Source organism: Xenopus tropicalis, chromosome 2, assembly GCF_000004195.4.
Source record: "Xenopus tropicalis strain Nigerian chromosome 2, UCB_Xtro_10.0, whole genome shotgun sequence".
In the NCBI taxonomy this organism is placed as follows: domain Eukaryota; kingdom Metazoa; phylum Chordata; class Amphibia; order Anura; family Pipidae; genus Xenopus; species Xenopus tropicalis.
This window is the reverse complement of record NC_030678.2, coordinates 143,316,108-143,331,415: the sequence shown is the minus strand read 5'-3', so window position 1 is coordinate 143,331,415 and position 15,308 is coordinate 143,316,108. Positions and strand designations below refer to the sequence as shown.

At 39.4% G+C, this 15,308-nt stretch overlaps 1 protein-coding gene across 3 annotated transcripts in view; it reads left to right on the top strand.

Annotated features, from left to right (window-relative positions):
- The window catches only part of dip2b (disco interacting protein 2 homolog B), a 112,222-nt gene that overhangs the window by 77,257 nt on the left and 19,657 nt on the right, over positions 1 to 15,308 (top strand). For 2 of the 3 annotated variants that reach the window (XM_002933708.5, XM_018091708.2), the window contains 11 exons: positions 451 to 576; positions 1,857 to 2,069; positions 3,435 to 3,617; positions 4,792 to 4,911; positions 5,620 to 5,817; positions 6,325 to 6,416; positions 9,560 to 9,670; positions 10,243 to 10,366; positions 11,989 to 12,098; positions 13,089 to 13,191; positions 14,433 to 14,497. In XM_002933708.5, the coding sequence (XP_002933754.2) occupies positions 451 to 576; positions 1,857 to 2,069; positions 3,435 to 3,617; positions 4,792 to 4,911; positions 5,620 to 5,817; positions 6,325 to 6,416; positions 9,560 to 9,670; positions 10,243 to 10,366; positions 11,989 to 12,098; positions 13,089 to 13,191; positions 14,433 to 14,497 (1,445 nt within the window). The remainder of the gene's footprint in view (positions 1 to 450; positions 577 to 1,856; positions 2,070 to 3,434; positions 3,618 to 4,791; positions 4,912 to 5,619; positions 5,818 to 6,324; positions 6,417 to 9,559; positions 9,671 to 10,242; positions 10,367 to 11,988; positions 12,099 to 13,088; positions 13,192 to 14,432; positions 14,498 to 15,308) is intronic. The other variant, XM_004911909.4, reaches the window with a different exon arrangement.

Below are 15,308 nucleotides of genomic sequence, written 5' to 3'. Positions count from 1 at the left end.
TCTTAGCCAAAGTCCACTGTAGCACAAAACAAATGAAGGCAGGCAGATTCTTCTTGGTGGGCCAGACAGAGCCCTACCTCACTGGATGTAGGGTTCCTCTCCGAAAGCTTGTGTGGTGTGCCTTGCACTCAGCTAATAAAATGTGTAGGGCTCTGTATGCCTTTGCCTTTTGCAGTGGTCTTAGTGGAATAGGAAGAGTCATGAGTCAGATGAGCACCAATCACGGGTGTGAGGGAACCTGCTGTGCTTCCCATTCAAGTGATAGGAAAGTGCTCGTTGTCTGGTAGTAGAGATCATTACCTACATTATTACTCCCATGATTTCATTACAGTCCTCACCTCTTGGGCAGACATTTGCACAAGGTCTTAATTAGTGTTGGTCATGACATATTGATATGAAGGGACTTTATGAACACTGTTGAGTACATATACACACATTTTTCCCTTCCAGATATCCATACAGAAGCAGTCCAAGCGGCTCTGGCTAAGCATAAAGAACAGAAGATGGCATTACCAATGCCAACCAAAAGGCGGTCAACATTTGTGCAGTCTCCAGCTGACGCATGTACCCCTCCAGGTATAACTTCCTTTGCTTGTTCCAAAGTTCCTTTGTCTGCAAAGTTTTCACTTTATATTTTTCTAATAGAAATATCTGTAAGTTTTCCATCTTGCTTTGTGTTCATTTACAGTATATGTTACAGTTTAAGCATTGTGTAAGCTGTCATTTTCCCTATGTCTTGCCATACTCAACATACTAATGCATTTATGAAAATGCGATCTATCTATAAAGCAAAATAATTTTTTCACCATGTTGTTGTACAATATATATAGGACAGAAAAGCTATATAACACTGGTTAGATTTAACAGCAATTAGATAAATTTGGGGTACAGTTGAAAGTGTTATGTGTGCAATAAGCCAATAATGCTTCGTGTAATCCTAGTGAAGCATAATAGCCTTTTTGATGGAAACCTGTGTATAGAAAGAGATAGTAGATATCAGTGGATATGGGAGGCTTAGCAAGGGGAAGCATTTTCAGACCACATTTTTGTGTTGACTGACATTCTTAATAGGGATGCACTGAATCTGGATTCTGCCAAACCCCCAAATTCTTCATAAAGGATTTGAAAAGGTTAAAAATTTTCAGCTTCCGTGTTTACGTTACAAAAAGTCATGTTATTTTTTTGGATTTGGTTCAGCCGGGACTGTGGATTCAGCCAAATCTAAATCCGGCCAAATGGGTGCTTAAATGTTTTAGGATTGACTGGCAACATTGCCTCCCAGGAGAGTGATTTCCATAGGTATAACTGGGTACAAAGGATGATATCAGCCAAGCTATATTTGTCATTTGTGTTTAAACTTCAAGTACAGTATTTTTTTGCTTGAGCAATTGCAGTGTTGCAAACGCTGACACTTATAAGCCATTGGAATGGTAACTCCTAGGCAAGTAGTCTAAATGCCACTATTGCAGTAAAAATGGTGTAAGAGTTTTCATATGCGTTTCTTAAATTTTTACATTTGTTAAAATACTTTTGCCTTCAGAAATATTTGGGATAAACACAATAATGTTTGAAGGTGACAATAAATCCATTACAGAGGTGTAAAATGTTTGGATGAATGATTGCCATACTGTTTGCTACAGATCATGCATGCTGCAAGTAAAAGCAACTTTAGAAGCTTCCCTCACTGAAGTGTTGGGGAAATGCATTCACTGATGGGAGCAGTATGGCAGCCCCTCTTGTATGTATCATCAGTATCTAGGGATAACCTATGCTGTAAATATGCTATACCCTATTGCTTTTTTTCTTTTTTGGTTTGCTTCTACAAAGTATCTATACTTTTATGTTACTAACAACAGATACATCCTCCGCATCTGAGGACGAAGGATCCCTAAGACGCCAGGCTGCTCTTTCGGCAGCTCTTGCTCAGAGTTTACAGAATTCAGAGGCCTGGATCAACAGGTCCGTTCAGGGTTCATCCACATCATCTTCAGCATCCTCCACATTATCGCACGGAGAAGTAAAGAGTACCAGTGGCACCTTAGCAGATATACTTTCTAATACTCACATAGGTATGTGCTATATAATCATGGGGCTGTGCAATATGGCATTAACCTGCTGAAGTAATGATAAAGCAATGCGCGTTTCTGGCTTCCTAACCAAACCAAATATAACTACATTAAAGAACTAAATAATTGAATTAGAATTAATTGACTTGTTTGACAGAATTTATCTGCTGAGTCTGCATAACTGTGTCAGAGAGCATGTTACTGTAGGGACAAACCTGTGCATATAGAAGCCCCAAGTATATTAAAGGAAAATTATACCCCCAGAATGAATACTTAACCAACAGACAGTTTATATTATGTTAAGTGACCTATTAAAGAATCTTACCAACCTGTAATATATATATATCAGTAAATATTGCCCCTTTCCCTTGGGCCACCATTAAGTGATGGGCTGTGTGTCCCTCAGAGATCAGCTGACAGGAAGTGATGCAGCTCTAACTGTAACAGGAAGTAGTGTGGGAGCAAAAGGCAGAACTCTGTCCATTCATTGGCTGATGGGCCCTAGCATGTATGTGTGCCTTGGCTTGTTTGTGTGCAGTGTGAATCATATGATCCCAGGGGGCGGCACTTAATTCATAAAATGGCAATTTTCTATTTAGGAGTACCCAATAGCACATACTACTAAAAAAGTATATTTTTATGCTAACTTAGATATATTTCCACCATTCATAACTTAATATATTAGGAGAAGAACACATACTTCCGCTATTAATGGTATTAGGTAGATATTACATTTCTGTGTAGCCTTCATTTAGCAGTAAATATTCATAGTGCGCTTTATATTCATCACTAATTAATTTGGGGATTTAAAATATGTGGATCAATCAGTTGCCAGACGAGCCTATATTTGTCCAATTTTGCATACAGAGGTGTAAGCATATTGGGCGGTGGAATGGAAATGGATATCCATTGGGAGAGGAGTACATTTATGTGCTGAAAAAAGAATGGCCACAGTCTACTTTCTGTAGAACAGTGCCCCAAGCCTTCCCCTGCCCATTGGTACTTTGTGCAGCCGACATGGCCTGGGAGTGTGGAGCTGGTTGGAGCAGGGCTGGAGGCAATACTATGTGTCTATAGGTTAGAGTACAATTTCAGGTTATGGAACCATTGTGCTGCCTTCAGCCCAGTGTGAGGAATAAAGCAGTGCTGCTCCTGCAGCTCTCTCGGATCATGAAGTCTCTAGATACTGTCTGACTGGGGCAGCTTGGGGTCCATTACTGTGTGTTACTTTAGCAGACAATGCATTGTGCAGCTTTTCCTTCTTGTTCCATTAATTATGTGACAATTTCTCGTTTAATATAAATGCATTACTAAGTGCCTTGGAAATGTGCAGGGTTGCATATTGTTGTATACTTATGTCTATTGCAGACAGTTCTCCTGCTCCACCCGATGTTACCAACACCACCAATTCCACAACCACTACAAGCACATCATCGTCTTCGTCATCCTTGTCTTCAGTTCGCCCAGCAACCATTGACCTTCCCCCTGCAGGCCTGGTGAAAGGGGTGCACAAGGCAGCTAGAAGGTCTAGCTTAATGGATACTGCAGATGGTAGGTGATCATAGAGTCTACTTTGGGGTTCCTTCTAGATCAGTGGTTGTGAGACTTTTTCAGCTCAAGCCCAACCTTTGGCCAGGGCCTTCTAGAAGGTTTAAGGCTTCGCTTAACTCATGAAATAGTACAGATAAAAAATCAACATAATTCATTTAATCTTACATTCATGAAAATCTAGGACAGTAAATATATGCCTAAATTATCCTAAATCTTTCCCTAAGCTTGATATCAGGCTGAGATTCAGGTGTAACTAGGAAAGCAAGTGCCCATTCTGGCCAGTTCTCACCTGAACTGGCCTCCACACTAATCCCCCGGGACAAGCAGCCCCATTACAGTTTAGGAGCCATTGTTTTCAGTCCTTTTATGGGCCCACTGTTGGACTTAAGCAGTATTGGTACTGTTTCCTAATGGGTGCCCCACACCTGATAAAGATATATGGTGGGAATCTAACATTTTTATGGAGCTCTAAATGGCCAGGACCAAAGTCACACTAAAAAATTCTCAGCTTGATACAAGAGCATGAACGTCTGTAGTGTTTATTCACGGATGTCAGTAGGGGTAACTTACATAGGGGAAGGCAGTGTGCAAAGCGCTGAATCTGGCACCTAGCTCCCTTCTTGCTTGAAATTCTGCAGGTCTAGACTGGCTTGTGTACACCGATCCTGTTATCTGCACCTTGTGCCTGGTTTTTTTATCCAGTGCAAAAGCGTAACCTGACCCTAGGGGGCATGCTTGTGCACTTCTTCCCTGGTTCTAAGTAAATGACCCCAAATGTGCTGCACATTATTCTTCCCTGCCCCATACATTAGGGGGGACCAGTAAATTCCTATGTTTTATTATCTATTTTACCACTTTCTCCATATATACTTCTTAAATTACCCATAATTTATCATAAGTGCACCCATACAACATTTTATCAAATGCAAATTTCAAAATCCTTTCCTGTAGCCAACCAAATGCTCAGTAAACATTGCCTTAAAGGGATACTCTTGTCATCAGTCTGCCTGGAAAAATAATCTGCACTGTTGGGCACTTGCTAAGGGCATTTCTTAGGCTGCTTTTTAGGAAATGTCCTTGGCTTGCTTAGTGTACAGTGTCTAAGGGCTTCCCTGTTTTTTTTTCTTGAAGAACTTTGTATATAATATATTTAAATGCTGCTTGGGTTTTTTAGGTGTTGCAGTGAACAGTCGCGTCTCAACAAAAATCCAGCAGTTGCTGAACACGCTCAAGCGACCAAAAAGGCCACCATTAAAGGAATTTTTTGTGGATGATTTTGAAGAGATTGTAGAAGGTAAAGATCATTCTAAATTCATAGATTTTCTAGCTCTGCCAATTGCACGTGTTCCTTCTTTGCTTTTATTCCCTGCAGTTATGCACAGTGACCCTGTCAACTCATTTGCCTTTTGTTTATCTTTTATGCCCAGGTGCTTCTTATGATTGGTTAAATGAACATTCCTACACTCTGCTGTCACTCTGCTTTCCTGCCATAGTGGGGCAGAGATATACCCATTATCTTGTTCCATCCACCCTTATCAATTGACAGCTTTTCACACTTAACTCATCACACCCTGTCCTGACAAGGTGTCAGACTGCTCAAGGCTTAGAAATGACAACATTTTCAGGCTGGGACGGATGAGAATGGGAAGGAAAGTCTTAATAATAAAATGAAATAGTAAATATAAACTGGCAGGGTATTGCTGTGTATAAGTATGGGTATTCTTATTCACTTTACAGCTGTGAAGTTGGCATTCTCCATAGACATAAACAGCAGCTGCCTTTTGTTTGCCATTTGATAGTGCTGTTTTCTTTAAACGTAGAAGTAGTATAACTGTATACAATTTACAGCATAAATACTAAACTGACTAATAGATTCAATATTTAAATAGCATTTTAAAAAATCCTTATAGGTGGCATTAGATGTGATCGTGTGTACTGTGCATGTACTGTGTTCTGACTTGAAGCTTCCCTTTATTTATATATAAATTGTTTTGCCTTGCAGTACCCCGACCAGACCCAAACCAGCCCAAACCAGAAGGTCGCCAGGTGACCCCTGTAAAAGGAGAGCCCCTGGGTGTTGTGTGCAACTGGCCCCCGTCGGTAGAAGCCGCACTGCAGCGCTGGGGAACAACACAAGCAAAATGTTCATGTCTTACCGCTCTTGATGTCACTGGCAAACCAACCTATACGTTAACATATGGTAAGACCCTTTGTATTCTCTCAGCTCGAATAGATGAATCCTCTGCGCTCAGCCTTCCAGACTTCATGCATCAAACCCCCAGCAATAGAGCCGCACTCTCAGCCAATGTCCAATCGAAAAATATATATAGGGGGGAGCACGAGACAAAATGCAAAATTTCTGCAAAAAAAGTGCTTTTATTTTTATGCCATACACAACATGTTTCGGGCCCCTTTCGTGCCCTTTATCAAGTGTGTATTCTCTCAGCTGGCGGGTTTGTGCAGGAGCCAAGTATGGGAAATTGTGGTTTTTGCATAACCTTGCTGTTTAATGGAGCTTCAGTTTATTAGCTCATAGCTAATTTAAAGGTGAACTACCTATTTAAAGTAATACTGACACCAAAAAACTTCTTATCCAAAAAGGAATCTATATCCAAACATACCTATAGGTCATGTTGACTATTTTTTTTCCTAAAAGTTCTGTTTCTTGAAATAAATCCAGTTTTTTTTTTTTTCCATTTATTTCTAGGCAAGCTATGGACCAGGAGTGTCAGACTGGCTTATACCCTGCTGAACAAATTGGGTACCAAGAATGAACAAGTGCTGAAGCCTGGGGACAGGGTAATGCAACATATGTAAACATACTTGTGTGCCTGTGTTCTCTGCGCAGCCAAGTAATGACAGGGCCTGCCTTATGGGACCAGCACCCAAGCAAGTTATACAGTACAGGAACCTCTCGTTTGTTAAAGGAACAGTAACACCAAGAAATGAAAATGTATCAAAAATTTTAAAATATAATGTACTGTTGCCTTGCACTGGTAAAAGTTCAGTGCTTGTTTAAGAAACCCTATTATATTTTATATAAACACCCTGCTGTGTATCCATGGGGTCAGCCATTTAAGCTGGAAAAAAGAAGAAAAGGCATAGGTTACATAGCAGATAACAGATAAGTTCTGTAGAATACAATGGTGTTTTATCTGTTATCTACTATTTAACCTGTGCCTTTTCTCCTTTTTCCAGCTTGAATGGCTGCCCCCATGGCTGTACAGCAGGGTATTTATATAAACTATAGTAGAGTTTCTAAAGCAAACAGACTATTGTTACCAGTGCAGGACAACAGTACATTATATTATAATCACTTTAAAATACTTTCATATTTTGGTGTTACTGTTCCTTTAAGGTTAAGGAGAGGCAACCTTTTCCCCTGCATTCTTAATACATTACTTTGAATATGTACAGTAAGGCTCAGAACCCTTTACTTTAATATTTACCTTTATGATTACATTTAGTTTGGGTGAGTTTCCTACTTGGTGGACAAAATATTCTAAATTGCCCCCATCCAACCACATTTATTCTCTCCATGTGCCATTACCCAAAGTGAAGAGAAAGAAAGGTTACATATATTTTATTATAGAACAATTTTCATATAAAACAAGACAGTAAAAATAATATATTTTCACATTATTGCATTGACAGTTTTCAATCCAGTCCCATCCTCTGTGTAACTCCCAAGAACACTAATGTATAGGTATGCAAAAGGGAGGGTCTGCCAGAGGTCTCTGCATGAACCCAACACAGGGGAAATAGGGACTTGTTGGACTACAACTCTTAAATGTTATCTAACTTGAACTGCAAATCAGGTCTTTGGCACAGATTTAGTGAGGTTTTCTTCTTCTTTTAATTTCCCAGCGGAATGGCGTAGTTCTATTTTTAGTTATGACACCATTACTTGTTATTTCTGCCATTGATAAGCAGCCTCTAGAATTGTCACCCTCCCACTGTCTGTCTCCATTCATTGTCTTCTTCACAGTATCAAAATCACTACAGGGATGGGAATGGAAGTGGACAATAAGGCAATCTAATTTGGGAGAGAAACATCAGTGGGAAACAGTGAACCCAGCAGCCAACCTGATACTGAGCCTTGTGTCTTCTAGTTAGTATTGGGGAGGGGACTGAGTTCTACAGAGATTTAGGCAGTATGCTAGTTATCTCTCAATATGTTGGAGGGCAAGGTTATATTAAATGAATGATACCATACAAAGAAGTCTATAGGACCTTTGGGCAGACAAAGACTATAAAAATCACTTCTTACCCATGGGCCTCAGTTGGGCAGCCCTGAAGTAGATGCTGCCATTAGTTTCTGGCACATTCTGATAATTGCCATGTTTGACACAAGGCCCCACCATAACTGATTTAGCCATTGAACTTATATAATAATGGGGCTTTTTTTTAATAAATGAGACATTAAACTCAATAATATTATATTAATAATCCTATTATCTGTCAATGTTGACGCCAGAGAATACTCCACTATACTATACTATCGTACTGGCCAACTAATACTGTAGTTCCTGTTTGTATCCTGAATATGTAATATCACAGTCTTTTCTTCTGTGTCTTCCTTATTGCCCTGTCTCTGCTGATCATGCACATCCGTCGGATGAGTATAATTTTTCCTATATATGTGTATATCTATTTATATATATAACTAGCCAGAGGGTACATAGCATGGCTTATTTTTGTGAGCTCAAAGTGGATTATGTTTCATTTTCATTCATTAAAACCATGATGAATAATGCATGCAATCTCATTTAACTTAAGACACTCACACAGGGCCATGAATTGAGTTAGTTTGAACCTTAGTGCTGCACATATTTCTGGGCATATTCTATTTTTTTACATGTAAAAAGGCAAATTCTGACATTTCTGCATGAAGGGGAATAGATTTGAATATTTTTATATATCAATTCACATTATTTATTTAACTTCTAAGGGCTGTGACACACAAGGAGATTAGTCGTCCACTGTAAATCCACTTTACCGAGGGCAAATTAAAATGCATTCCTGCTGGCATTAACCCCTGATGAATACAGCATTGCTTAATGCCATTTTAGACCACAGAGACCTGCTGCAATTTTTGAAAAATCTAAAATACCAGGGTACCCTGCCCCAAACTTAATAAATGACCATATGGTGTATAGTACGAGGTGATAATATAGCATATGGCTTTTGGATGAATCTTTCTACCTGTGCCCCTAGGTACCACATTCAGTCATTGCATTTAGCAGGGTTTTTATCCTTCTTCAGTAGCATCCGCTCCATCACACTGCTATAGTTTTCTTGTATGCAACGTTATACATTGGCTACCTCTGTAATACTAGCCATAGAGGCCATGAGAAGAGGGTATCCAGCTAGCTGAATCACTGCTCCCCATAAAGCCCTCCCGCCTTATCCCACTTTGCTTTGCCTATAATGCACCACTCTTTGCATGGGACAGCCTGTGTGCACTAAAGTAAAGGGATACTTTATTGCTCATTACTAAAGAAGCACCATATTTATCCAGAATTCTGATTCAGACATAGGCTGGGTACCTGGTCAAGCCTTAATGGAAGTCATATGAATTTGTGGCTGAAACCAAAAATGGTTGATTCAGTATTTCCCTACTCATTAGTGTGTGAGCAGCTCCTTTCCATTTATGTTACAGTATTCCTCCAAGTCTCAGCTATCTGACAGTGCTAAATAACATGCTTGTATTGTATGTATATGTCTGTAAGTTTATTTATGTAGCCAGCCTGCGTGGGCAGAACTTGCGCTTTCAGAGGAAGCATGGGTAATATTTTAGTAGAAGTATACAGGTGCAATTTCTATTAAACTTAGTGTCAATGCATTGTCTTTTCCAAAGTACATTTGTGTATATAAGTTATAAATGTTTAACACGATTTAATTCTGTTTGAACGTACAGTGCTATTTTGGGTGTCTTTCAGGTTGCCCTGGTTTACCCCAATAATGACCCAGTGATGTTCATGGTTGCGTTTTATGGCTGTCTCTTGGCGGAGGTGATCCCAGTGCCGATTGAGGTACCTCTTACTAGAAAGGTAACAATGACGTTTCAAAGGCTGTTGGACAGATAGGTCCCCAGCCACACGGATATTTTGTGCACTATCACTGCTTATTAATAGTTCATTAATGACAGACCCTTAAACTGTGGTTCCATAAATGTAATATATATTCAGTTAGACTAAGCAAATGTCTATATAGGTCAGTGTCTATATATATATATATATATATATATATAGATATATATATATATATATATAGATATATATATAGATATGTATGTATTGTCCTGATGACGATCCCATGTGGATTGAAATATGTAGATAGTATGCTTAAATAAAGGACTTGCTTTTTGGACATCTATGCCGTGAGTGCTTTCTATAGATTGGATGGATTTTGTGGGTTAGCACCCGGCCGTTGCCCTTTGGACTGGTGAGTGCCGTTTGAAAACAAGAGCCAGATGGACTATTAGCAATGTGGGTACCAGGCTGCAAGAATCCCCCATGCACTGTAAATTAAGCAAACGGCTGTATATAATGAACCTAGATAGGTAATGAATTGCTGTGAATAGCAGGTAATTATTCATGTGATGTCGCTTTTTTAATACTAGGACGCTGGAGGGCATCAGATTGGATTCCTGCTGGGAAGCTGTGGTGTTAAGATCGCTCTTACTACTGAGGTTTGCTTGAAGGGGCTGCCCAAGACACAGAACGGGGAGATTGTGCAATTCAAAGGTGCAATTACAAGCATATATTTCTGTATTGTTGCACAAACTTCTTTTGGATGAGTATTGTTTATTGTATGGACTGAGAAATAACTGTTTGCACTACCAGTAATAAACTGAAATTCAGTAGTAGAGACCATCACTTGCCACTGTTACCCATGTCACCAGCTGTGCCAATAACACAACATACATGGAAAAGAAAAAGCTGTTTTTATGCAAGGGTCTATGTCTTATAGTCTTATGATTAGAATTTAATCTTTATTTCAGAACTGTGTGGGGCCCCGGCCTCGTATAAACTTCTGTCTGATTTCTTGTCTGATTGTTTTATAAGAGATGGATTTGGAGGTTTTTTTTTTTGGTTTTTTTTTTGTTGTTTTTTTTTTTGCATTTTTCAAACAAAAATAAAACAAAAGAAAAACAGATAAAATAAATTGGCACTTACATCATCATTAAGTACAATCGTTTGTATTATATACTTCAAATTCACAATTAGTCCATATTTTGTATTTATTATTTTGTTCTTAAATGCTTCAGATTGTCATTTAAACTGATATTTGGCTACTGGGATCTCCAAGCCCATGGACCCTAGACTGCAGTGCCTGGTCATTTGCTGAGTTTACTCCGTTACAGTATATGTTTGTGGCAGTTTTTATCGACATACCCAAATGAGATTCTAGTGTGTGTAATATTTATTTTCCTGCTACAGGCTGTGATCCCCAGCCCAGTGCTGATTTTGCAGCAGCAGCAGCAGCCTAGTGAAAATGGTACAGGGAAAGGGCGGGCAGCATAGTAATTTAATTATAATGATAAAAAAGACTTATTGCTATTAGTTTAGTTCCAATAACAATATACTTGGAATGAAGCAAAAATAAAAACAAAAAAATATCCCAGGTACACGCTGCATTAAATTTCTCCTTTTAAAAGATCAGATTTTCTAATATCTATACATCTTAAGAATTATTTTACTTTGGTTGATCACCTCTACTTTTTGTGGGGATCAAAACACAGACTGCTGGTCACTGTTCTGTTTCCCTCAACGTATTTATTATATATATGGCATTTTGTTTTTATCATGGGTAGGGACAGCGTGAAGCTGGGTGTTTTGTTTACTGTGATCACATATACTGTAAGTTAAAAAAATGTTAGTTTAATGCTTCAGTATTACTTATATAACAGCGACTGCCCTGCCATCAAATGTTAGCCGCTATCATATTCCAGTGCCCAATGTGAGCTTTAGTACATAGTGAATAAGTGAATAAAAATATATATATACAAGGAAGAGTGGAGCACACCCTATAAGGGTACAAACGCCCTGGGTGCTGGCTAAAATGAGGGAATATATGGACAGAGAGCCGCACACACAGGGACTTAGCAATAAAGTGAAAAAGTTTATTCAAAAAAATCCAACGTTTCGAGTACTGACTGTACTCTTCCTCAGGGACTGTACTCTTCCTTGTCCCTGAGGAAGAGTACAGTCAGTACTCGAAACGTTGGATTTTTTTGAATAAACTTTTTCACTTTATTGCGAAGTCCCTGTGTGTGCGGCTCTCTGTCCATATATATATATATATATAATATTTAACCAGCTATAGTTACATGCTGTACTGATCTCTCTTTGATATTTCTGTTTAGGTTGGCCAAAACTCAAGTGGGTTGTAACAGACTCCAGATACCTATCAAAATCACCAAAGGACTGGCAGCCACACATCACCAATGCTGGCACAGAGCCGGCATACATTGAGGTAAATTGGGTCCTAGTTAGTCTAATGGAAGTTATGCAGATGATGCAGATTGTACCGATTACCAATCCACCTAACTGGTGGGCTTTTCTGCATGTTATATTAATAAAGAGGCCTCTAATAGGAGATGGAGTTTGCTTCATAATGAAGTGTCTTTAATAGTTACTTTGGTTGGACTCTATCCTTTAGCTAGCATACTGCATTTATTTCATTGTTAATTTCTGTAGAAATGATCCTGGTATGATTTTGATTTTGAATTCAATTAAAAGTTCAGATTAAGAAATTGCTATTAAAAGCTAGAGATCATATCATTCTCTTGTTCACACCAGAGGCTGCGTTTTGGGTACAGCTTCTATACCTTGGCATGAGTTCACTTGATATTTCTTTTAATTTGCTAAAATGTCCTGAAATCCTGTGCTTTGACAGAAAACTGATTGTAACACAGGCATTATTTGCACTGACCTTGTGAACTATGCCATTTCTCTTATTATGCTGACTGTACTAGACCAACATTGGACTGATATATTTGAATTTTTTATTTGATCTAATGGAAATATTTATATTTAGTTTCCATTTGTTTATTATTAGTATTACTGCCAAGCAGCCATTAGCTGACATAAGGTCGGCCACAAGCTCTTTATTACCTCCCATGGGGCTCCTATTGTGTTTATAATGCCATTTCAGGAAGCAAGAATGGATCAAGAGCTGATAACGGGTAATGCTTTGGTGTGACCGTGGGTGCGACCGGTTGAACAGGACCATGAATGGCACTTCTCTTGCCAAGCACAGCTCCCTAGGATTTCTTGTAGCCTGTGCTAGCATAGTTATTCTCCTGTTTTAACAACAGTTCTAAACTGCTGAGGATATAGTGGTCCTATAAAACCAGCTGGTTACTGTGGGTTTTAGGATCAGGGCAAAATGTTGCCTTTCCTTCCTACTAGTGATAGGGCTGCAGTGAAAAGTAACTAAATGATTTTCTCCTGCTGTTTTCAGTACAAAACAAGCAAGGAAGGCAGTGTGATGGGTGTGACCGTGTCTCGGATAGCCATGCTGTCTCATTGCCAGGCACTCTCACAGGCCTGTAACTACACAGAGGGTAAGTAGCCAGAAACCGAAAGCCTGCTTTGTTACCTGCAGATCCTGACAACATTCACTTGCTTCTGCCACGCTAGTAAGACTTTTGCTTTTATGTTAAATTCAAATCAATAGAGGGGGCCAAATGCATGGGGATGTCCCAGAGGCACAAACAGACATTACTGGATCCCACAGTAAAATAATTTGGGAATCCCACTCGCCTGGGCTTTATATCTGTATTGCAGTATTTGGCTGGAATTACCACTAATTTGTTGATGATAATGCATTAATTTCAGGAATTATTCATCAAGGCTGCAAAAGCCCAATTTTTTCCTGTTGTGGGTATAAGATCTGTTATCCATAAACCTGTTATGCAGATAAGACAGTGCCAGTTCCCATAGTGTTCTGTATACATAAGCACTTATCCATTTTTTATTTGATGTTTGCTGACAGCTAATTAATCCTGTTGGATTTTTAATGGTTTAAACCAGTGATCCCCAACCAGTAGCTCGTGAGCCACCCCCAGTGGCCTCAAAATAGGTGCCCATTTTTTAAATCTGTTGCTTGGGGCAAGTTTTTGAAGCACAGGGACACGGTTTTACTCCAAGCGCAACCTCCTGCAGGCCAGCAGTCCACATGGGGCTACAAAATAGCCAATTACAGCCCTTATTTGAATGCTTGTGTGTCTTACCGTCACTTTTTATATTTGAATGTGGCTCGTGAGTAAAAAATGGTTGGGGATTCCTGTTTTATTAGCCTTTTGCTAATAAAATAAATTGCTTGACATTACAGAGAGAGCCCAGTGTCCCAATATGTATAATAGATCAAGAATGGAGTTTTGATGAATGGTACACTGAATGAACTAGAAAGTTATAGAAACAGAGTACTTTCCCAGTACGTTTGCCTCACATTCTTTTTTCCTGCTGTGGCTGCTACAGTGTCTAGCATAGAGTAATAGCAGTAAATAGTCAGGGTCGGACTGGGCCAGTGGGACACCAGGAAAACCTGTTGGGCCTAGGCCTGGTCCCCACAAGCCCAGGCGTCTTGCAAGCCAGGATCTGCAGGAGCCCCCAAGGTTGCAGCCGCAAGTAAGGAGGAGGGAGTGTGTGCAAGGGTGGGGTAGTTTGCCTTTTAGGTGGCAGCCCTGGTTGGCCTAGACCCCCCCACAACACAACACTCTTAGAAGCCAATATTTAACTCTTAAATTCATTTTCAGTTGCTAATATGAATTTTATAATCACATTTAATGCCTCCATTTCTTAGGTGAGACCTTAGTTAATGTCCTGGACTTCAAGAGGGATGCAGGCCTGTGGCATGGTATACTAACGGTAAGCTTCAGAATAACATGGTAATAGGGAAAATTTGCCCGTTTATCTTCTGCAATCATAGCATTATATGTAAATAAAAGGTGGAGTAAGTCCTTGGATTTTGTTATGACCAATATGTCATCTGGCTTTTTACAAACCCATGGATCTGAGGGTTTTACTGAGTAGCTAGTTTAGTAGGCTTCCCGTTGTATTGCGTAGTTAGAGTCAGCATGTGTTTTAAAAAAGTAATTAAAATATAATATACTGTTTCCCTTCACCGGTAAAAGTTGTGTGTTTGCTTCAGAAACACTACTATAGTTTATATAAATACCCTGCTGTGTAGCCATGGGGGCAGTCAAGCTGGAAAAAAGGAGAAAAGGCACCTGTTACAAAACAGATAAGCTCTGTAGAATACAATGGGAATCTATGTAACTTATCTATGTAACCTGTGCCTTTCCTCCTTTTTTTAGTTTAAATGGCTGTCCCCATGGCTTTCACAGCAGGCTATTTATATAAACTACAGTAGGGAATCTGTAGCAAGCACACAACTTTTACGAATGCAGGGCAACACAATATACATTAATTACATTGATACATGTTACTGTTCCTTTAAAGCAAGTATGCAGGTACCAAAGGGTTATGTGTGCAAATTAGGCAGAGAATGGGCAAGAAATTGCACCAGCGCTGTGGCATGATTGTACCCAGAAGAGAGTTGTAAAGTTATGTTGAGATGTCTGTGAGACAAAAGCCCTTCAATATGTTGAGCAAGGACAATATTCTGGCAACCTCATTCTCTTACACTCCTTTGTTTATGCTAGTAGAGTTATTGTCA